Here is a 23782-nt window from a genome sequence, read left to right as displayed (position 1 = left end):
GTTTGCGACCAGAATAGTACCCCTGTTCAGCGTTAACACTTTCTGAATAACAAAGCTGAATTGTCAACGTCATTCAAATATATAGAAACGCAGGGCACGGATTCCACACGAGCGACGCGTTCCGCTGAGTTTATACTGTCCTTATACCGACTGAAGTCGAGTCTCGGCGGAACGCCGACGCCGTCCAATCCAAGCCCTGCGTTTTCTTCTTTAGGTGACGTGGAAAACTCTGACCTCCGGCTTCATTCCGGTTCTCGGCTAAAATGGACTAACGACGTCACTTCCTTTTGCTAAAAATAAAGAAAGAAATAAAAACGTGCGCGCGCTATAAAACGAAGGTTTGGTTGTCTGTGAGCACAAACGTTAAGCACGATCCAAACCAACGCGTTTTTGTGCGCGCGTAGATCGTGCGCTTCCCGGAACTTGCGTATTTCGTGACGTCACGCTGATTTCTTGCGACTTTCGGGCGCGCATAAGAAAGTTGGATGATTTCGACTTTTTCCGAACGCGCACGAATACGCGCTGTGACGTAGTAGGGCGCTCTTCTCCCATATCCTCCCCCGGCCAATCGGTGGAGGGCACCAGTTCCAACTCCGCGTTTCTTCGTCGTCTGGCGCAGATGCTCTCCGCTCGGCCAAACGCGCACAATCCTAACCAACGCGCATGCTTGCGACTCAGAAAGCGGACCGGAAGAAGCCAAACGTCACGAAACACGCAATTGCCGGGAAGTCTACGACCTACGCAGGTAAAAAACGCGTTGGTCGGGATCGCGGGCTTTACGCACCATGTTCCAAAGAGCCTGTTGGATGTGTCAGCACCACCTAAAACGCAAAACCTGAGCACCCCCTCCTCCCCCCTAAACATCATCACTAGTGGATACATGCAGCGCCCTCTATGTTACGTTTCACCTTCAGTCCAAACGAAGTCGACGCTACGAGCTGATGGGACCAATCAGACAGCGTCAAAAGCGCGCCATCATGGTGTTCGGCGTGTTTTTCTACGTCTTCAATCGTCCCTGAACCAATCACAAAGAAAGACCGAGTGACATGCGTTTTTGACGCTGTTTGATTGGTTCCTTGTCGCGTCGGTTGCGTCTGGACTGAAATGAAGTATGCGGAGTGAAAGTCGTCTGCTTCTTGAACAGGAGCTCCGGTGACGTCAGAACGCCGCCGAGCTCTGATTGGCTGTCTGAAGAAAATAGTGGGTAGATCTCAATGCTAGATGCTTTGAGGTCTACCAACTTTTTTTTTTCAATCAGCCAATAAAAGTTCGGAGTCGTACTGACGTCACCGCAGCTCCTGCGCAAGACGCAGACGACTTACTCGCCGGATATGTCTTGAAGGCTACTCACTATTGTTTTTATTTTATATTTAAATTAGTCAACAAGATCTTGGCGTTCTGACATCATCGCAACACCTCTGTAAGAAGCAGACAAACTTGAAATACGCATAGTCTGCGTCTGCATCACCACCAGCGAGACGTGCAGCGTCTCCACACAGAGCCATAGCCTCCTATATACTGAGGCTATGGCCATGGTGGCTATGACCGAGGACGATGCTATAACACGCGGCACGCCAAGACGGGCGCGTCTGCCACGTTTCGGCGTCTCACATGAATCTTCAGCGTGTTTTCCGCTTGAGGCGCGTCGGGGTTTCACTAAGGAGGACGTCAAGCGCAATCATTGTCTTCTAGGTGGTACTCGCTGCCACCAGCAGCTCGTAAACTGCGTTTCGGCAGAAATGCGAGCGAAACGGCGTGACGCTGTGCTACGCTAGGATTGATTTTGCCGCGCACGCGAGTTCGGGCAGTGAACGGACCGTTCAAGGAAACATGCTCGCGTTTGTAGCTTGCGGTGGCGTTTCGTCCGCAGCCAATATACTGACCTTCCTCCTGGACAGGTATACCTTTTGTGCCAGACATTTTTCACCAGTAAGTTTTTTTTTTCTTGTCAAGAACGAGTAGGAGTGACCATCAGCATGGCGCGATGTCACCTTACCTGTAAGCCATGCATAGATAGGAAGCAGAGCAAATTGTTGTATGTTTATACGAGAGAGGGACACGAGCCGTGAAAGCTCGCAAAGGTTCTATTCACTGAAGTTGACATAAATTTCTCTATGAAAAGGCCAATTCACACGGGGCTTCTTGCTTACGTTTTCCTACGTTACCAATCCCTGAGACATCCTTACTTCGAATGTCGCGTGCAAAGTCACTTCTTCAATGGACCTTTTCCGAGAAGCGTTCTGCGCACGCGCGAGCGCCCGATGCCAAGCGGTGGAAGTCGGCACGAAAAAATCGAGGAAATTCGGAATGAGGCTGTAAATCGACGAGTAGAACACGTAATTGCAGCATATATATAATTGTGTTACACAAAAAAAGAAAGTGGACGGAAAGAAAAACACGACGTTTGGGTGGACGCTACGGATTTCCTTCTTTAAAGTCGCGCTAGGCCTACCTCGTTGCGTTGGGCACGCGACGCTGCTCAGAGAGCGAAGCAACTGGTAACGTAGCTCCCATTATCGATGGTAGCGCAGGTAGGTCACTTCCTTGATTTTTGGTTCGTGCAGCCACCGCCTGGTGCCGTCGGTATTTGGAAAAGGTCCATTGGTTTCCTCTCTTCAATCAAAGCGCGGATGTCCCAGTGACTATCGACGTAGGCAGTCGTAATCTCTCGTAACATGGCGCGGCGTAAGAAAACGGGGCAGCGTGAACCATGTCTTAAAGGTCCTAACACACGGGAGTGTTTCCTTGCGTTTTCTTACGTTACTCATAGGTCACCGCAACATTAATGCTTGCAATATCGCGTGCGAGCCTACTCCTTCAAGTGGTTGCCACGCTTCATACGAAGCACGGATGTCTCGTTGACTCTCGACGTAACCCGACGCAAGCTTTTGTAACAAAGCGTCACGTGGTGAAACGGCGTTGCGTGAACCGACTTTAAAGGCCGACGACGAGACACGAAATTCTGCAAGGCAGAAGATCCTCCTCACCCTGGGGGAGGAGGAAACAGGCAACGGTATACAAGGTAGAAGGGGGAGACGAGGAAGCGGGGAAAAGTGGAAAGCGCTAACTGGTCGTCGGTCTTTAAAGATGAGTAAAAGTGATCACTACGCAAATGTAATAATGTTTACATCAAAACAGCAACTCAGACAGACCTCATTTCGAAAATCACGTGGCGATTATTGGAAGGTTGGCTCCACTGCGCAATGGCGGATCGATTGCATCGAGGAACGAGCAAGACATTCAATAAGATGGCGAATGTCGGAGCGCAATCAACGCTACGAGTCGACGATCCGATCCAACAGCGTCGAAAGTGCAACGTCACTGCGCTCATCAGGTTTTTTTGTGGGCCTGTTTTTTTTTTGTGTGTGTTCCGTGGTGTGGGGGTTTTAGTCCGCCATTGTGCAGGGATTCCGCAGCTGCCAACAGAGGGCAGTATTTCGAAAAGGGTCTATATAGTTGATTCGGAATCACATACCCGTCTACCGGTTAATATATCCAGAGAGCTAGAAACTTTGTATGTCATAGGCCTTGTAGTATAGCCTGCACCTTTGGCCTGACTGATACCAAACTTCGCGCGCATTTTTTGAATTACCGACAAATATTCAAAAAAGTATCGCAAAATATATTTAATAACATTGACTTTTCGTAAGTTTTATTTCTTGGTCCAATATTAGTGATTGGCTTTAAAACGGCAATTGGAACAAAACTCATAAAACTAATACCTAAACAGTTCATTAGGCAATTTAATTAATTAGTCAACGGATCATGAAGAATATTGCCCCTTCTAAGGTCCACCGAGCCCTTTCAGTACACAGTGAAGACAGAACCCATATAAGCGTCACCCCCCTTTAAAAAGCAAAGAACTTTACATGTAAAAGGAAACACCCTGCACGCGATGGAGCTGCAGCGGTGTTTTCTTTTTTTTTTTTTCTTTTTATATGGCGTAGTTTGGACGTAGACAGGCTCACGGCCTCTCTGCGTTCAAGCTCCACCCATCGCCACCAAGCAGATTGCCTGTCGCTAAAAGATGTTTTTTTCTGTTAACGGTGTTAGCCTCTGGCTATCGACACAACGAACAGTTTTAGCGATAACCGTCTGATAAAACTTCCTCCCAGAGCAATAAAGAAAAGAGTACAGATCGCGACACAGCTATCACGAACGATGACGTACGCTCCCAAAAACGTGACGTTCGCCGTTCGATCGAACCCAAACTAGGACGTCTTTAGAAGGACTAATTCTACTTTCGCCGTCGTAGACAAAGGTATTCTAAAGGCTGTCTTACACACATATAACTTCTTGGGACTGAAGAGGCTAAAATACGGTTTCTAGGCTGTTGCGATCACTTACGTATGGATGAGCTGCGGAGCAACCGGGGAAAAAATGTTTCATGATTCTTTTTAGGGGCCTATGATTTTGCGCTTTATTAAAACCTCCAGTAAAACCTAAGGAGTTTTTTTTTTTTTTTTTTTTTTTGTTGCGATTTGTAGTTTTCAGACTCCGTGGTGCCATCTTGCCGCCATGGCACTCTTGGGATTGGTGATAGCCAAGCACAATGTAATCATAAACCAAACAAACATGCGCTATCTTAGGAGCTCGCTGCACTGATTGCTTTTCGCATGCAAATTGTATCGTTGTTGCTGGGCTCATTGTTCTTGCATGAATGCTATGCAAATCAGACGGCAACAGACCCCTTTTCAGACGTCCGCGCCAACGCCAGTTTGCCATTGCTTGATCACATTCTCTGAGCATGCACTGAACACGAGGGATGCGTCAGAGTCCGGCGCCTACTCGGCTGAGGTCGTATTGGATACGAGTGTTACGTCAGCGTTCGGCGAGGAGTCGGATCCAATCATGCGGTTTCTGTCTAACTAATGACGACCGCCAATGTTGCTCGATGGAATTTTGAAAATGGTCTATTGAAACACACGATTGGAAAGACGACACGCAGCTTTCGTGTTTCTTTTTCTTCGAGAGCTAGATAACAAGAGAGTCTGATAGTAGTGTCAGCAATAAAATGTTGGTCTAATTTCAACCAAATTATGATACATTAATTATACTATTGTGCACTTTTATGCAGTCAAATGCTTTCACGTTTATATATGCACTAGCCTGATTACAAGTTTTGTAAGAAGATTGAAAATTATTCACTTTTATACACTCAGCACTACGATACAAAAATCAACTTTGGTAGGTGGCGAAAATCACTTATCTCTGATACAACAAACTATATATTTGCGAAGTTCTAACTAACATCAGTGCTCATCACCAGTCTTTATGTGAGAAAAAGAAATAAAAAATATATTTGCTCAGCAATTTTTATATTTGCTGAATAAGCTGGATGAATGGCAACCGAACTAGATCTGAGTCGTTCGGAGTGTAAACAACCGCACTGAAAATAATACCCTTGCTTATGTTCACAAAAGAAGAATAAAACGCCTGGACAATTTTTGCCATTTACTCTTCGTAATAATCGTTTCAAATAACATGTTTTTGAAAATTGAAATTGTACTTTTTGCGTACGTTTGTAATTTTTGTTGATTCGTAATTAAGATTGAACACAGGATGTGGGTGACTACTTGAATTTGGGGAACACTGCTATAGAGCTGTGAGGGGCTCTCAATAATTTATCTTCCTCAGTAGAAAAAACTATTTTTCTTTTTATTTCAACATACTTCGTCCAAATTTTTTACATTGGCCTCATCTTCTCTAAAAAAGAAACAATAATAAAAAAGAAACTTGTTCGACCTTTAAACACGGACGTCAAAGCCGCCTTAACGCCTCCAACAAGTGAAAATCGCTGTCCAAGAAGAGATAAAAAATACTTTTAACAAACAATAACTCTAGCGAGTCATGTCATGACTGTAGAGCAGTTCTGTGATAAATATTCAACAAAAGCATATAAGATAATATACTAAATATTCACTTAGACTGTATTTAGAGTAGCATTCAAGTTACTTTTTCTACAAAATATCTCGAGTAGAAAACAAATACTCTAAAAATCTACCTGAATTACATTCGACGACACTTAGAAAGTAAGTGCAAGCTGGTAATATAAGAGTAAGATAAGTAAAAAAGATTTTCTCTCTTGTGAAGACTTTGTTGAAAATCACATTCTGCTGTGATTTTATGACTTTCAAGAAGCGACTTAGCTGCTGTAATAGAAGTTGATTTTGAAACAATTCCGGACATGCCCCATAATGGGTACCAAAATATTTTAGAACAAAGGGGACTCACGTATTGTTGGCATGGCAACTGGCATGCTTTAGTTTGGAGGCTGGCTCGGCTCATGACGCATTTCGAAATAAGTTCGCAATATACCTCGACGCAATTTGGCGGACTTGACGCATCGTTCGGCATTGCATATCCCTAAAAACCGAGCTAGAAGTTGATCAGGCAGCCAGACTTGTTGATGAGTTCACGAGTGAAGGACACACGTGCATTCTCCGGAGAAACATCGCTCGAGGACAGACGGCAGCCTCTGTCGCTAATCAACAACCATGAAAGAGTATTTTGTCTTCCCAGCCAAGGTCGAGAAGGACCGCCTGTACTTTCAAACTGTAAAAAAAAAAAAAAAAAAAAAAAAAGTTAGCAATGTTAACAAGGAAACACAGGTAACCAAGGAAAGGGTCGACGAAACCCCTTCCAATCCCATTCCTGCCACCCTTCCGCGTCAGCTCAAACCATTCTTGTCGCATCGAGGCCGAAATTCCAAAATCAGAATCCACCCGTTTAGAAATACCTGGCTCCGACTCGGAGAAAACTCGGTTTGAGGATTCTGAGAATTGGGAATTCGGAAGGAGATGAAAGAAACGCTTTTGACCGAGCTGGGGAGCAAACTTTAGGCCACGACAGACTCACAAACGGCTTTGGAGAAGCCAAATCTAGGTCACTGCGGCTCAATAAACCCAGCAGGATCGAGCTTCCTTGGCTAGAAAGTGTTTGCTCTCGCTTAAAAACGTACTCGAGGCTCATGTCAGAACTCATAGAACCAGTGATTTCCGAGCGTTGGGGTCATAATCTCCCCCCGACGGAACCACTCCAGCTTCAGACAAAAGGTGTAGAATCCGGATGACTTCGCCAACATTTGGCTAGCTCCGAGCGCAACGTGGCATTAAAAAACAACTTGAAAAAAAAATGCAGACAAGAGTACACAAAAAGGCGTGCGTGATTTGTGCTATCCACTTGGGCTGCGTTTTGCTATTGCCTTGTTTCCCGTTTAGTGTTCGGTCACTTGGCCCCAAGTTTGTAATTGGTTCCCCTTAGGCCTGGAGTTTGAAGATCTCCAGTTCCGAAGATTGTTCCGACGATAATTTTTGAGTACAATATAGAGAAAAACGTAACTAGAATAAAGCAAAAAATACTGTAGGCGAAATGTATTTGGAAGGTACCAGAGTACTACACAAAGTATTTTAAATACAGTATCTTGAGTAGAGAATTTAAGAGGCACAAGTTTGTTGTATAGTGAATGGTTCAGCTGCTGGTGCCCAGATTCTCAAATGCATGGCAGCCTGTGATTGACTTGACATATCAGCCGACCCATTGCCATGGAGGACCAAGTCTGCTGGGACTTGTCCTCGTCATTCCTTCATGATTGTCTCCGGAAAAACGACCCCTGCATCAGAGTAACTCTAAACAGTTATCGTTGTCTTGTGTGACTATAACTTCAGAAGCAAAGCTACTTCAACGTCCCAAAAGGCAGTAGCTATGAGTTTGCCGGCTGCGTTTTCTGTCTTAGACATTTGTGGGGTGGGGGATGACTCGTGCTTTCGCTGCATTGACTTCATTTTGGACTGAAGATCACTTTGATATGTCTCATCTCCAGTCGCCGAACAATAAAAAATACTCACTTGGTCTGCACGGATGACCCCTAAGTTTACTTAACAGCACTGGAGCCTCGTGACCTTTTGATAGGGCGTCAACATTCTTGAAACACATGCTGCACTAGCCTATGATAACGTTTTTTGTTTTTTTTTTTCATTTTACAAAGTAGACTTATCGAGATGGCCATTTCTTCAGCGATTCGGGAAACCTCAATTGCAATGTCTTACAAAATTGACTATTTGACTTTCTTGCTAGTGTCTATGGAGGGTGCTTCCACAGGCGTCCAGTGTAAGGGTTATTTTCAGCTGATTCTCTAACCCACTTAAGCTGCTTGCTTAAAAATTATGCTTTGTTGGATGATGAGAAAGACTCACTATAAACAACAATCATGCACTCATAAAACTTTTTTATTTCCCTTTGTAAAAAATAAATTTAACGCCGAACCTGCTCCCAATCCAGCATTTGCTTACCTGACGCGCACTATTTATTTATTTTATTTTATTTTATTTATTTATTTACAATACTGTGAACCTTACGGTCAACACAGGAGAGAAAAATAAGTTGTACAAGCCAAGCAAAATGCATTCACACTCAAGTGAGCACTTATGCACATGCAGTGGTGCGTCACACCCTGCACATCTGAAGATGTATTCCGCACACATACATTATTCAGTTAAAAATTCGCGCAATGATAATTCAAATGACTTGAGATTAGAGCAGCTGACGACTTCGTTTGGCAGAGCGTTCCACTCTACTATTGTCCTACAAAAGAAAGAATACTTAAATACATCATTTTTGTATTGATACGGAGCAATCGCCCTGACGTTGCTAGTCCTTTGGGAACGAGACGTTGAAGGCCGCAAGTAAAGCTGCGGATCTAGCTTTGTCATTCCAGTCGTTATGGAAAAGAGTTCTTTTAACCTTGATATTTTCCGTCGCTTTGCCAGCGAGTCAAGCTGCGCCTCTTGTCTCATTGAAGAAACAGATTCTGTACGTTTATATCTGGAGAAGATAAATCGAAGAGCCAGATTTTGTATTCTTTCAATTTGTGATTCGTGGCATTTTCTATACGGGTCCCATACAGTGCATGCATATTCTAACAATGGGCGAACATAACACATGTACGCAAGTTGTCGAACATCACTATTGGCATGCCTAAGTTGTCTTCTGAGGAATAATAACTTTTTGTAGGCCTTTGAACAAACGTAATCTACATGACTGTTCCATCGCATGGTAGAACTAAAAATAACACCTAAATATTTAAATTCGTCCACCTTTCGCAGTTGCACGCCACCTATGTTATAGGCATATTCTAAAATGTTTCGTTTGTTTGTAATGCTGCAGAATACTGTTTTATCAAAGTTAATTACCATACCCCACCTTTCACACCACAAGTAAAGTTTTTCTAGAGAGGCATTAAGCAAGTCTTGGTCTTCGACTGTACGCACTTTTGAAAACAACATGCAGTCATCCGCAAATAGCTTTACCTGGACAGCTGGCGGCATATCATCTGCAATATCATTTATATACAGTAAAAACAAAAGTGGACCTAATACCGACCCTTGTGGCACACCTGAAAACACTGCAAGGCGGGTAGAGCATGCATCATTGCAGTAGACATACTGTGTTCTGTTAGTTAGGTAAGACCGGACCCACGACACTATATTGCTGTTTAGACCCACAAGGTGAAGCTTTTCAATTAATTTGTTATGAGGCACGCGGTCGAACGCTTTTGAAAAATCCATGAACACGACGTCAACCTGACCCCGCTCATTTACAACAGATGAGAACTCATGCGCACACTCAATTAATTGTGTGACCGTCGATAGACCCCGTCTAAAACCGTGCTGATGTTTGTATATTAAGTTGTTTTCTTCTAAGTACTGAGTGACATGATTTGAAATAATGTGTTCCAGCAGTTTGCAGCAAGTCGACGTTAATGATATAGGACGGTAATTTTGGACTGTCATTTTGTTTCCAGATTTGTGAATGGGTATAATTTTACCACACAACCAGTCTGCTGGCAATTTGGATTGTTGGAGAGAGGCTTGAAATATTATGAAAAGATATCGGGACACCCACTCAGCATATCTTTTCAGAAATGCATTTGAAATGTCGTCTGGCCCCGACGCCTTTTTTACATCAATATTCAAAAGCAAATTAAGTATACCACTTTCCGAGACAACCAAATCTGACATACAAGGTTCATCAGAGCTGCTGACGTGGTCTACCGGCGGGTCACTCGAGACTGTAAAGACTGACTGAAAATACGTGTTAAATTCCTCTGCCACTTTAATGGGACATGATACAACCTCATCGCTTACCATCACTTCTGTTATTACTTCTTTTTTCGACGAGAAAAACCGCCAGAATTTTTGCGGAGATTCCAGCAAGAAACGAGAGAGCACATTGCCACAGTAATTTTCCCTAGCTTGGGAAATAAGATTCTTCAATTGTCGCCCCAAATTTGCAATGTCTGAGGAATTTTGTTTTGCTTTCCTTTTGCGCTTGATCTTTCGCTTTATTTGCAAAATTTCTCTTGTTACCCATGGGTGATGTCGTTGTGCTCTCACGCCCCTTGTCGGAACAAAGTGATATGTACAGTAGGAAACAATACTCTTAAATGTTTTCCATAATTCGGTAACATCACTTAACTGACTAAAATGGTCAAAATGTTCATCTAAATAATCGAGGATGGACACATCATCAGCATTTTGAAAATCTCTGACAGTACGTTCGTGACGAGACTTTCCTGATATATCCTCTCTCTTAGAATGCTAGACTCGCACTGGGCCTCAGCTGTACATGAGGAACCTCGAGCCACGTCTCAACACGCCCAGACTTTTTTAACACATTTGCTGTTTAACTTTCATGCCCAGGCAGATAAATCATCGAACTCCCCTCATAAGTTGCTACATAATGAAAATCTTCAAGGCGTTTTGAATAGTTAAGTATTTGTTCTAAAATTAGCGTTTTACATGAGATGCGGAAAGCCTAAGTACACGTGAGACCAGTGAATGCTTTCTAAATAAAAAGAAAAAAACGTGCGCTGTAATAGTCACTCTATCTTTTTGTTTTCAGTTCCCGACGCAAGACATTCTCGTACTTCAAGGAAATCGGTGTGGATGGCCCACCACCAAACCTCATTTGGGGAAACCTTTGGGAATACCACAGAAAGGTGAGCGACCGACCACGTGAGACATTTTATATAGCCAGGCACAATCTTTACAAGCACGCCTCAGCGTTTGTCCACACAATGCGTGGGCGCTGCGCGCGCGCAGAAATCAGATTCTTGCGAATTGAAGCGTCTCTACGTGCGCAGGGCCGACAGCAGCGCCAGCGCAGTGGCGTGACGTCAGATGGATAGATGGATGCTAACGGCTGTACCTATTAGAACGGGCAGTAGCTTGCGCCACCTAGCCTCGAAATCAAATAAAACAACACAGTTATGATTTTTCCTTTCTGAGTCAATTTGCTTCCTCTCTGAACTTTTATAACTGTCACCAGGGGGTATGGGATGTCACCAGGATGACCTCTGGGTCATTTTGGTGTCGAATACCTGTCGAATACCTTAAAAGTTTGCTCGAGGTTTCAGTCTTATGGAAGTTAGAAAGGCTGAAATGAAACCCCAGTATTTTTTGTTATCTGCAATCTTTTCATAATTTTAGTGTACACTTCTCACGTCCTTTCTCACCACTTTTGGTCTGCTTTGAGACATACACGAAAGAAGAACTTTATTACCTCTTTATTTTTAAAGGATGTTGTTTAAGGGGGCACACCCCCTAGGAGGGTCCACTTTTGAACCCTTGGCTTAACATTAACGAAATTTACAAGGTAGGCTGGTGGTCATGCTACAGGGTGCATAACAAAATTGCATGTCTGTCGGTTGAGTGGGAAGGAAATTAGGGCAGCTTTTATCAGGAACACGCCTAAATTGTTTAGTTAATCTATCGTCGGAAAACTATCACGATATTCAAATTTTTATTTGCTAGATATGTAGCAGAACGCCTAGGAGGTGCGGCTCTGGAAAGGTTTTTGTAAAAAGTCATTTATTTCTAACAATTTTATCTTCTGCAAAATTGGTCAACTTTTTGGTCTTCTTTGTTTTTGACAAAATGTCAACATTTTTTATAAAAGACATCTGTAAAGTGACAAAAACATTCCATAGCCGCATTCCTTATTAAATTTCAGTCAGGAAAAGTGAAGAATGAGCCTTCCCTGTATTGCCATTATCAAACGATAGGTTGACTAAAATGTAATTTATACCTAAAAGAGGAACGGAGAAACATGTGTTCAAAGTGCTCCAAACCCTACCTTCTCTTTAGCTTCGGTGGACAGACAATAATTTATAAAAAATTAACTATGCAGTGTAAACTAGTGAAAATATCTGGGAATACTCTCTAGATGTTGATGGATGTAAATATGTGATTTTTCAAAATCGACGTTTTTTGCTGAATTTTTACGCCTTTTAAGAATGCCGTTATTGCTTGCTATTTCGATGTTTCTTTTTTTTTTTTTTTTGTTTGTCGGATTAGCACATTTTGTTTGTTGTACTTTTAAATTTTGGGCATAAATACTCAGACCTACGATGCCTTCCCACGGAATGTGGTATATAGTTCGTGTAAGTAAATACATTTTTGGAGTTAGTTTTCGTTTCAGTCTAAAATATGAAAAATCCTAGTTATCGAATGGAAGTATACCTTCATCCAACTTATGATCGGTCATTTTTTGTTTCTCTTTTGTTTTGCTTTTTGAGAGAACCCTGAATTTTGTCTTATGAATAATTTTGTGACATTATGTCTGACTGCTAACGTGGTGACCTTAACCTGGTTTTCTCCACCAGGATGACATATGAAGATGATATGTTCTTGATTCTTTGGGATAACAATGTCCTGTATAAGGAATTAAGAATATGTCGTGGTACCCTTTAAAGCCTGAAATCATGTTATTTCCCCTAAGTTGTTGAAATACCTTCAATACATTCTATAGTACTTACGGTGATATGCGCAGTCATGGCCAAAAGGAATACGAACAATAGAATAGCGATTGTACAATACCTGTGGTGACTCATAGCGGCGAATGCGGGCAGTGCTTGAAGCAATTAACCTGTTATTTTCTTATTTATCGAGAAAAATGATATCTTTCTGATTCAACGCCCGCTGCGCCCCCTTTGCTCTGTGGTCTCGAATGACCTGCAGCGGGAATGATGCCGCTTTTTGAGAGGATTTTGCTTCCCCGTGGCGACAAGACATGTAGCCGCAAGAGTTGAACATTCTATTGACAGATTCCGCCTAGTGATTTGATTGAGATAATACCAATTCCTTTAGAAAGGGCGTTGTTTTCTGGCACTGCGGCTTGTGCGCTGTCGACGCGATCATTTTATTGCCATTAAAGACGACTTCCGTTGATTGAAACAGAAAAGACGCGGTGAAATAACCCTGCAATGCGGAGGACAACGCTCCAGTTTGCGTGCTTTCGTTTTTACGCAATCCCTGACAGCCCTTTCTTTATTAGGGGTGGTGAAGAAACGCTCGCCGGAGAAAAGTTCACCGGAGTAAAGCTCACAGGAGAAAAGCTCACCGGAGAAAAGCTCACCGCGAAACCGGCAAATGCGGAGAAAAGCTGACCGCAAAACCGGCAGATGCGGAGAAAAGCTTACCGGCCTTTGAGCGAATGCAAAGAAAAGCTCACCGATTTTTAAATTTTTTTCTTAGCTTAGCGGATTCTGCGTCACACGTGGCAATTTAACACAATTCGGATTCGTCACTTTATTAGAAATATATCATAATTTTTGTAATATTATTGAAGTTCATTGGGCATATTTACTGATCCCTCAAAAATTAGTAATCACCACTTCTGTATATTAATGGAGCCGCAAGTATAAAATCAGAACATCGGACACCGGTAAGAAAGAAAACGATTTATTGACAGCTGACAGTGCGCCGTCGGTAGCTCTGTCAGATAAAGAGATTTTATGCGAGATGATATGAATATCAGTGTGTGAACCGCTTCAGCTACAAAGATTGTGCAGTGCTTGATGGATGAGTACGCGTTTTTTGATGTAATCACTGTCGGCTGCGCTGTTTTCTTTCTGTTCATTTCACTAACAAAACTTTCGTTGCGAGAACAGCTTTGTCCTGTCGTGTTTGTTGTCTTCACTTCGCCGTCGTCGTTTGAGCGGTTTTCATCATGTATAACGTTTACCAACTCGCCCAATTGGCTACCTTACAGAAGACTAGTTCTTATAAAGGTCACGAGTAACAACGGTGACAGTGTGCAGCGCTAAAGGTCATGGGTGGCTCGCCGTAGAAGAACACTATTACGCAAAGGCAACGTGTGGAAACAGCAGCACGAACGGCTAGAAAACGTGCATGTCTGTGGAAAATGAAACCTCAATATCCTACCGACTATTTTATCCTGTTCAAAGGGCAACAAAAGCTTCAAAGAGGATATCAGGCACCGCGTTGTTGCGCATGCACTTTCGGATTTTCGGCATTTACAGTTTTAATTTTTAGGTTATAGGCAGACATTAGTAAGCTTTCGAACTTTTTCCTGTTCTTCAAGTTCATAAAGTTTTCAGTTAGGCTTTCGTTGCATAGAGAGTAAACCACAAAAAACACTCGCCCGCATTTATAAATTTGGGAGCAATATACCCAATAAGCTTAACAAATTATACAAAAAGAACATTTCCTTTTTTACACAAATTTTAATGATAATAAATTGATATATGTTACGCATGATCCAACTGCCTTCAAATAAAAAGAAGAAAAAAAAATCGGTGAGCTTTTCTCCGCATACGCTCAATGGCCGGTGAGCTTTTCTCCGCATCCGCTGGTTTTGCGGTAAGCTTTTCTCCGGTGAACTTATCTCCGGTGATCTTTTCTCCGGTGACTCATTCTCCGGGATTCGTTTATAAGCCGTAGCACAACAAGGGCGCGCCTATCATCAAAACGTCAAGTGCCGCGCCACGTGGAGCCAAGAGTGAAGATAATTACCGGCGAAAAACACCGGGAAGCAGCTTGTTCAAAGATAAGAGAGGGTGGCAAGGTTCAGAGATAAGACAGGAGGAAGATGTCGCGGAGGCCGTCATTGTGTTTCAGCTGTGTTTTCGTTACCTGCATTCATTTTTTTTAGTCATGTTTAATATACACCAGGTTGTTTCACCCTAACATTTATCTGAGAAACACCGATATCAATATCGCCGTAGAAATATCGCAAACTTCCAAGAAAAGATTCCGCCGCTTCAGGACGGCACACGTTCCGCTGTTAGCATTGACGTTCGCAAGTACGGCCTTTGGACGCCGCCATTTTGCTGCTAGTGTGGGTAGATTGCCTGATGGTCAAGCATTGCTGAGGACGTTGGTGCGCCTCAGCAATGCTTCAATATCAGAAGATCTGCCCATACCAGCAGAAAGATGGGGGCACCCTGAGGCCGTACTTGCAAGCACCTATACCACAGGAACTAGATCTGGCATTTGAATATTTTGTATCGCGTGAATGATAACTTGTTTGAACAATGTTCTTGACGGAATGGGAATTTACTTGTACAGCTCAAGAGAACGAGGGTGTGGGTTGCTCTGTTCCAGACTCTAGCACCGCAATTCGTTCTTCGACGGTCTACTCAGCTGATGCCCCAGTCTCAATGTCTGCGAAGGAATAAGATGCTTGAGACAACTCACGACGCCCCGCGTTTCTTATAGACCGACACGCTGTATACAAACAACCCGCATTTGCCCACACTAGCTGTGGGCACTCCGCGTGCGCAGAAATCGCATTCGCATGAATTGAAGCGTCTGCGCATGCGCAGTGCCGTCAACTGCGCCACCGCAGCTGCGTGACGGTGGGGCCGCGTGTTGGTCTATAGACAGACGCGCTGTTTGCAAACAAACCCCAGTTTCCCCTCACAGGTCTGGGCAGTGCGCGGGCGCAGAAACCGAATTTGCGCGAGGGGATGCGTCTGCGCATGCGCAGTACCGACAGCAGCGCCATCGTAGTGGCGTGACGTCAGAGCGTTGAGTTGGCGTTGCCCTAATTGAATCCCGGACAAAAGCTCACCGGGCGAAAGCTCACCGGACAGAAGCTCGCCGGACAAAAGCTCGTCGGACAAAGGCTCACCCATTTTTTCACAGACCCGGACAAAAGCTCGCCAGGCGATAATTCCATGTTGGTCTTAACACGAGTGCGGACAACTTAGGTGCATCCGTGCGACACTAAAATGCTACGATAAATTAAATCTGACAGGCTCATGTTTTCTTGATTAGAGTGGAAACAAGTTTCGAGTGGTGAGAAGCGAACGCAGTTCCATGTCTACCTCCAGCTGTCTTCGTAGATCTGACTGTACCTGGAACCCCTCGCAAATATTTTTCAGAGGATTCTGCAGGCGCAGAGTGGTTTTATGCCGTGGCAACGAAAGCTTGATTTTGCTGGAGGCATTCATTCAGCCTTCAGGCGCTTGGATGGTCGTCGCCGACGAGCGTCTGGAACCCGGTATTCGATCCTTCGAAGGTGTTGTTCGTCCAGTTTTTATCCTGAAGAGTGGCGTCGTGCATATTCCACCGTTCTGGGGGAAACTCCGGTCGTCGTCGGCGCACAGTCAGCTCTGGGTGCCGCCGCAGAAGGAGCTGAAGCATAAATGAAGGGGGCGTTGACATAAGTCAATCAAGTAGTACAGCAGGTCACCGATGTCACCGGTAGACTTTTCCCTGGTGTAGGATAGTCCTTCGAACATAAGCTGTGGTGGAAGCAACGCCAGCCTATCCAAAATTCCGCACAGCTTCTTAAAGTGGTCATTTCTCTTGTACTTGTCCAAAAGGCCTACATTCTGTTTCTTTAACATATTTTTAAAAATTGGAAACTCAATGATTTGCATAATACAGTTTTGCTCCAGTTTCCCTTTCACATCACCCTGAGATAATCCTTGATTTCAAATACATGTACGACGCACAATGAAGGAAACAATATAATTTTCTTAGCCATTCACCTACCTCAAATATTAACCTGAAACCTCATAAAACCCATTCATTAGTAATGAACAGACTTTCTGCTTAACCTTCATGTGCGCCTTTAGCGTGACATATGCACAATGAAAAAGCAAGGTCACCGAAGGGGGACTTCGCTTCTTCAATCGCTCTTCGGGTTAAAAACATCGATTCACGAAGTTTCTTCTGCGTGGCAAAAGGGTGCTCCGGCATACCTTGAGTCAATCAAGCTTGATTTTATCAGCTCCACTCAATTTCGGTGACCTAATCTTTTCCCCCAAATCGTTGTTTCTCCACCTGTTATGGCTTATCTGTCGACATCTATGCGTGTGATGGGTTCCAGATCTCCTAAAGATGGCGCAATGTTCATCGCGTCCGCACTTTATTCCAGCCCGTGTTTCGCCCTGGCAGTAATAAAAAATAGGTGAGCTTTTGTCCGGGTCTGTGAAAAAACGGGTGAGCTTTTGTCCAGTGGGCTTCTGTCCGGTGAGCTTTTGTCCGGTTACCGCCCTAGTTACACGGGCACAGCTAACTGCAGTTACGCTAAGCCACAGCTACACAATCTATACCCTACTCTTGGACAACTTTCTTTGCGTATATATGTAGTGGAAGCTATGGGGTGCACGTGCGCTGGCGCATCTTGAGCGCACATCGAAGCTGTTAAAGGGCATTAGCGGCGAGATGTTTCGGTGGCGCCCTCGTTCGGTTACCTTTCGTGACGTCATTACCTTGTGAACAACAAGTTCGATGGTGCTTGTAATGGGCATTGTGGAAGCCTGAAATCATAGCGCTCTCAAAACAACACTGCCAACACCGTCGAAATCAAGTTCTTACATTCCTCTAAGTTCCGTCGATGAGACATCCTTTGCTGACGTCATAGTCAGCAATCGGCAATTTGTGATGGGTCGACCACAGCGACGCTTTCGTTCGCTCACGTCGCCAATAATGTGGAAACTGGTTAAGGCCACGGTCCCACTGAATGTGGCAGTTTAGGCACTTTTTGGCAGGTCATTACTCATCTTCTTTTAAATACTGTTTTGTTGGATTGATGTCACTCGAAAGGCAATGCAATCCTCTTTCATTTGATATTATGTATGTGTTGATTTTTACTGTTCATGCGCATTTGTAGCGTTGCGAATATGATGGCGCGGACCCTCACTTGCTCCGCTAGTTCATGTTTTATGAACGGTCCATTAAAGATAACACGGTTCCAATATAGCAGTTTTGTTAAGATGATATCGGAGCAGAATGTAACGATAAACTTTTTTGGTATTTGCATTACTTTGTTTTTTTCATCCCTCCAAACATTGCCCTAAAATTGACATTTTTCAGCACAAATATGTTTTTAATGACACGCGCTAGGGCAATAAAATTAGCTACAGGTGTAGTGCTTATAATTGGTAATATGCCAAAAAAAAGTTAATGTTGTGTAAAAATTTTTTGTTTAGATATTTATATCAAACGCAGCACTTTTTTTGTGCTTTGAGTCATGGTACTTCAAATGCCGCTGAGGAAATAATTTATCTATGACACAATCTTTTTTAGCATTTCGAGCTACAATGGTTGCCCAAGAGGTGGACGATGGCTTTTTTTCATTTTCAAAGTCATAACGCTCCAGGAGCGTTTCAAACTTACCTGTTTTGACGCATGTCTTTTTTGGACATCAAACAGATTTATTGGCATCTAATAATATTTATTGTTCGGAATAGATATACATTGCGACGTATTAAAGTTTCACAATGATCTTGCTTTGGTTTCTTAATAGGTGTAGAGCTTAGTTAATTTTAAAACAATTAAAAACTGTTTGGGTGTTTTGTTGCGCTACCTGGCGGATGGCAGACAAACTGCTGATTGTCTAATGTTGAAAAAATTTCCGAGGGCGGCGTTGGCGTCTGTATCATCATCAATCTCCGTGTCTTTTTATCCTCACATTTAAAAAAAATATACTGGAAGATTTACTATCGATAACTGAATGGTTTAAGTACTGGGTCAGGCTAATAAATCTAAGACAAATAATTACACAAGCGTGGCGTGATATAATGTGTTCATTATTCGATATGATTGAAATCAACAAACAATGAAGACGAAGAGGAAAAGAATACACCCGAGTTCACTTTATGCCTAGAGTCACTAAATGAGCTTTAAAGTATCGGCACTCCGTTCCCCAAACTGTTTTGGGCGCCGCCATTTTGGGTCTTGCTCAGAGCAAACGCAACTGCCGATCATCATGATCCAAAAGTACGACTTCCTCAGCATTAGATGCGGTGCTAGGAAGCTGATGAAATATTGCAATGCTCTGTCGCGGGTTGTTTAAACATATGTGAGGGACGGAAAAGCGTTTCCTGTGATTTTAGATAAAGCTTTATATAGCTGGCAACCATGACTTTAAGGCACAATATGGCCAAGTGTCGTTACTCTGAACCGTAGCTAATTTACTGGCACAAGCGGGAACAATGAAGAAGAGGCAGGTGTCTAAAGGTAGTGGCTTGTGGAATCCACGGGGTTTACGTTATGGCCCCTCCAGGTATTACAAGCCTCTTGAACAAGAGCATGAATAGTGTCATTAAATAAGCTACGCTTCAGAGTAGCGACACTTGGCCTTATTGTGGCTTAAAATCATGGTTGCAAGTTATTTGAAGCTTTATCTGAAATCACAAGAAACGCTTTTCCGTCCTCCACTTCAACAGTTTGCGACAAAGCAAAGCAACATTACATGAGCTTCCTAACTCCGAATCTAATGCTGACGATGTCGCACTTTTGAATCATGACGATCGGCAGTTGCGCCTGCTCTGCACAAGCACCAAAATGGCGGCGTTCACAACACTGTCGGGGAAGAGAGTGCCGATACTCTAAGCGCAGCTCATTTATTGGCTCTAGTTCCCGCGAAACTCCTTTTCCCTGACTGAAAATGAATGTAAATATGATTAATACACCATTATTGTGGCTGATTTAGTTATAACCAAATACACATAATGAGAGGAGAAAGCGGGCGGGTAGGAGAAACGCGGGTTTTATGTGCGACCGTTCTAACCGTCTCAAAAAAGAAAACGAACAAGCTTGCGCTGGTTTAAAAGAAAAAAAAAAAAAAAAAAAAGGCATCCAAAGAACAGAGGCGGCACGCTGTGTTCTTTGGACGCATAATGTTGATATGCGTCTAACTGCAAATTGTTATTTGTATGTTTATACAGCTAGAAGTTAGTCTGCCTTGGTGGGCGTCTGGTGTCTCAGCTGTAGATGGGCAATTTAGCCAGTGCGGTACAACCGCAAACCTGAGGTCTTTAACGTGCACCACGCAGTAGTGATACACAACCGCACGCCGGTATGATGCTCTTCCAGATCGAAACGGGCAGGGGCGAGGTGGGTTCTCCAGCGCGAGCTTTCGCTCCAAGTGCTCCGAGCTGGTGTGCGCTAAACCATTCACTCGGCCACCGACCCCCCCCCCCCCCCTTCTTTTATACGTCTAATTTATATCGACGATGGTCGTCGATCGTCTCGAGGTAATGTAACGTAATAACATTATATAAATAATAAACTTGTTGAAGGACTGAACGACTAAATTTTTCTATTCTTGGATTGTAATATGGCGGTATAGCCCATTGTACTTATTGTTGATGAAGAGCAATATGAAGTGACGAGGTAATGATTAAATGATGAGGCGCTATAAGGACGACGACATTAGTGGGTGTCGAACCACAACGTACAGTGCCAGACTTGTTTCAAGTATCGTGCACCCAAAGACTTTCTTTACCCGCAACAGAATATGGTAGGATCAATGAGGATGCTGATTTACAACTGTACGCGGAACAGGAAAAATGCACTGTGCAGAAGTGCGTCTTATTCAGGTTCAGGTTTCAGGTTTTATTGTGCGTAGATCAGAGGTAAATACATTAGAAATATTACAGAAGGAGGTCCCAGAGTCAGAGACTGGAAAGGGACCTCCTGTTAATGGTAGCAATAATAATAAAACAAATTTACAGCAGTCAGAATAGAAAATAAATTATGACATGAATAAGTGAAACACAGAACTAATTGCAGTGATATAAAATGAACATATTCGTTCATATGAGGGTCGGATTTCTAGCAGCATTCCCTGATTGACTACTTGGAACAAATGGCCTCGTTGACGTAAAGTGTCCCCGTTCCAAAAGATTCTTGAAGCAATATACTTAAACCGCAAAGGAGTATGAGGCGAAAAATAAGAAAAAGGATCCTGGTGTGAAAGGTCCAAATCACCATCATAGCTCCTATTATCAAATATACAAGGGCAGTTGCACAATACGCAAAGAGAGTTTTGTGATTTAGTTATATTTACACTTAAGGGCATTGATATCCAACGTATTCAGAGAGATGACACCTCCTGGTCAACGAACATAGAGCCTTTTCTACTCAAGTTTTACATGAAAGGCCCCACTTCCGCTGAAATTCCTCACGTAGACGATTGTCCGACCGAATAGACTGCCATTACTCCCGATCTGGGAATCTCTCGATCTTTGTTCGTAGGCCATAGTATCATGAGATCGAGGGGTGTGGCTCTTCGTATGCCGAATATTGCCGCGCGCAGGGTCACGGACTTCTAGAACTTTCTTGTTTATTCTTGCTCCGTACATAACTTCTGTCGTTTATCCCTACTTATGTTGTTCTAGAAAGTGCGTGTTCATTCTCGCCCCGAGCGCGCTACGCTCGAACCTTCTTCGCCGAATCTTCGAGATAGTGACTCACTCTAGATAAGACGCCGCTCGCGACATTGTCGAGTCAGTTTTCGCCTCAGCGTTCGATCGTGCTGCTTCGCCGCCTTCGACGCTCGCGACGCTCTGTTGTTATCTTTCTTTCTGCTTTTACTTCTTGGGCACAAGTTCGCCCGATTAAACGTTCAGTTTACTTCGTTATTCGCCGCCTCATCACTTGTCCTTCGTGACATTTTGGTGGAGGTGCGGGGTAACACCTTATGCCTCTTCGCCGTACCCCTCCGAGGACCCGTTCGGCAAGCCCCACTCCAAGACGACCTTTTGAAGAAGAGACCGGGCCCCAGGCAAGCCAGCGTCTCCGAGGACAACCACCAGAGCTTGGTCCACTGCCGGACAACGCCAAGAAGCCACCCAAGCCGACGATGGACTCCACGGCGCAGCCGACGGAAATCCCCCAAGCAGCACCGTCCTACGTCTTCCTGCCTGTGGTTCCCCGTGTGCCGACGCCGTTCCACGGTGAAATTTATGAGGATGTAGAAGACTGGCTGCAGCACTACGAACGTGTAGCACGCCATAATGGATGGACCACTGAGCAGCGCCTCCAAAACCTCTACTTCTCTTTGGAGGGTACCGCGAGGCAGTGGTTCGAGAACCACGAGGCGTCGCTTACGTCGTGGGATACCTGTATCGCCGGCCTGAAAGACACATTTACGAACCAGACACGACGACAGCGAGCGGAAGACCTTCTGCAAGTACGAACCCAAGGGCCCAACGAAACGGTCACCAGCTTCGTTGAAGACGTCCTCCGCCTGAGCAACCGCGCCGACCCTCAGTCCACCGAGGAGAAGAAGCTGCGCGTGCTGATGAGAGGAGTGAAGAGTGACATCTTCGGCGGCCTTGTTCGCAACCCACCAACAACTGTCGGGGAATTCGTTACCGAGGCAACCAACATCGAGCGTGCCTTGTCAATCCGAGCCAGCCACTACAACCGACTCGCCGGCACGCCTGTTGCGTCGACGCTGACACCTTCCCGATTCGACGAGGGCGGCGCCCGTGCTGACAATATTCGTGCAATTGTCCGCGACATCGTCCGGGAGGAGCTCCGGAAACTTCTGCCTGCTGCCAACCAGCCGGCTGAGCTGTCGATAGCCGAAGTGGTGCGCGAAGAAGTCAAGCGGGCAATTCAACCGGAGGCTCCTGCCAGCGTAGCACCACCCGAAGAGCCCGCCCTGACCTACGCCGCAGTGGCTCGACGGCCACCGCCTCCTCCTCCAGCCTATGTTGCGCCGCCCCGACGTCGTCCTCCTGCGCTGCAGCACGACCGCCGCCGCGACGACCACGTGCAGTACGCCGCCCAAGAGCCCCGCGCACCTCGGAAGACTGACGTGTGGCGAACACCCGACCGACGTCCTTTGTGTTTCCACTGCGGGGAAGCGAACCACACCTACCGCCAATGCCCATACCGGCGACTCGGGCTGCGGGGGTTCCACCCGAATGACCCACGCCCCCGTTACGGTGAACGCCCTCGGGAGATCGACGAGTACCTTCGACGACCTCAGTCCCCCGAGCCTGCCTCCCGCCGAGAGTTCCGGTCGCCATCGCCACGACGTCCGGCTTCGCCAATGCACCGACCCCGACGTGAAAGCCTGTCACCCCTCGCTACTCGCCGGGGAAACTAGGCGCGGCAACCCCTGGAGGTGGAGTTGCCGAAGACGACCGACGTAAAGAGCCTCCAAGAACGACGGAGCGCTCCCACTCTCCCGACGCCACGCATCACAACGACGCTCCTGCATCGGTGTCCAACAACCTGAACGTTGTGATCGACGGCCTCGACGCATCGGCACTCGTGGACACCGGAGCAGACTACTCAGTCTTGAGTGGGAGGCTCTCCCGCCGCCTTCGAAAAGTCATGACGCCGTGGGATGGACCACAAATAAGAACTGCCGGAGGACACCTGATTACACCAGTCGGGAGATGCAACGCTCGCGTCGAGATTCACGGCGAAACATGCCCTGTGAAGTTCGTCGTTCTGCAAGACTGCTCGAGGGACGTCATTCTCGGAATGGACTTCCTGTGTGAATACGGCGCCATCATCGACCTTGCGGAGAACAAGCTGACGCTTCGGAAGCCTGTGCCATCGGTGGAAAATCCCAGACCTACGTTAGCTGCGGTGCGAGTCCTCGTCAGCCACGTAAACCTGCCGCCACTGTCGAGTGTCTTTGTGCCCGTCGGGACCGAAGGAGCCACCTGCGGTGTAGCACTGCTGGAAGGAAGCGTCCAACTTCTCCTCGGACGAGG

At 45.1% G+C, this 23782-nt stretch overlaps 1 protein-coding gene across 1 annotated transcript in view; it reads left to right on the top strand.

Annotated features, from left to right (window-relative positions):
• LOC8036003 (cytochrome P450 3A9) overlaps positions 1-23782 on the top strand; it is a 58811-nt gene that overhangs the window by 5997 nt on the left and 29032 nt on the right. Inside the window, exon 2 of the mRNA XM_040216865.3 lies at positions 10903-10999. Coding sequence (XP_040072799.1) covers positions 10903-10999 — 97 coding nt within the window. The remainder of the gene's footprint in view (positions 1-10902; positions 11000-23782) is intronic.

The sequence above is a fragment of the Ixodes scapularis genome, unplaced genomic scaffold (assembly GCF_016920785.2).
Source record: "Ixodes scapularis isolate PalLabHiFi unplaced genomic scaffold, ASM1692078v2 PGA_scaffold6__148_contigs__length_123643588, whole genome shotgun sequence".
NCBI classification, from domain to species: domain Eukaryota; kingdom Metazoa; phylum Arthropoda; class Arachnida; order Ixodida; family Ixodidae; genus Ixodes; species Ixodes scapularis.
The sequence above is the reverse complement of the archived record's forward strand: the minus strand, read 5'-3'. Positions and strand labels throughout refer to the sequence as shown.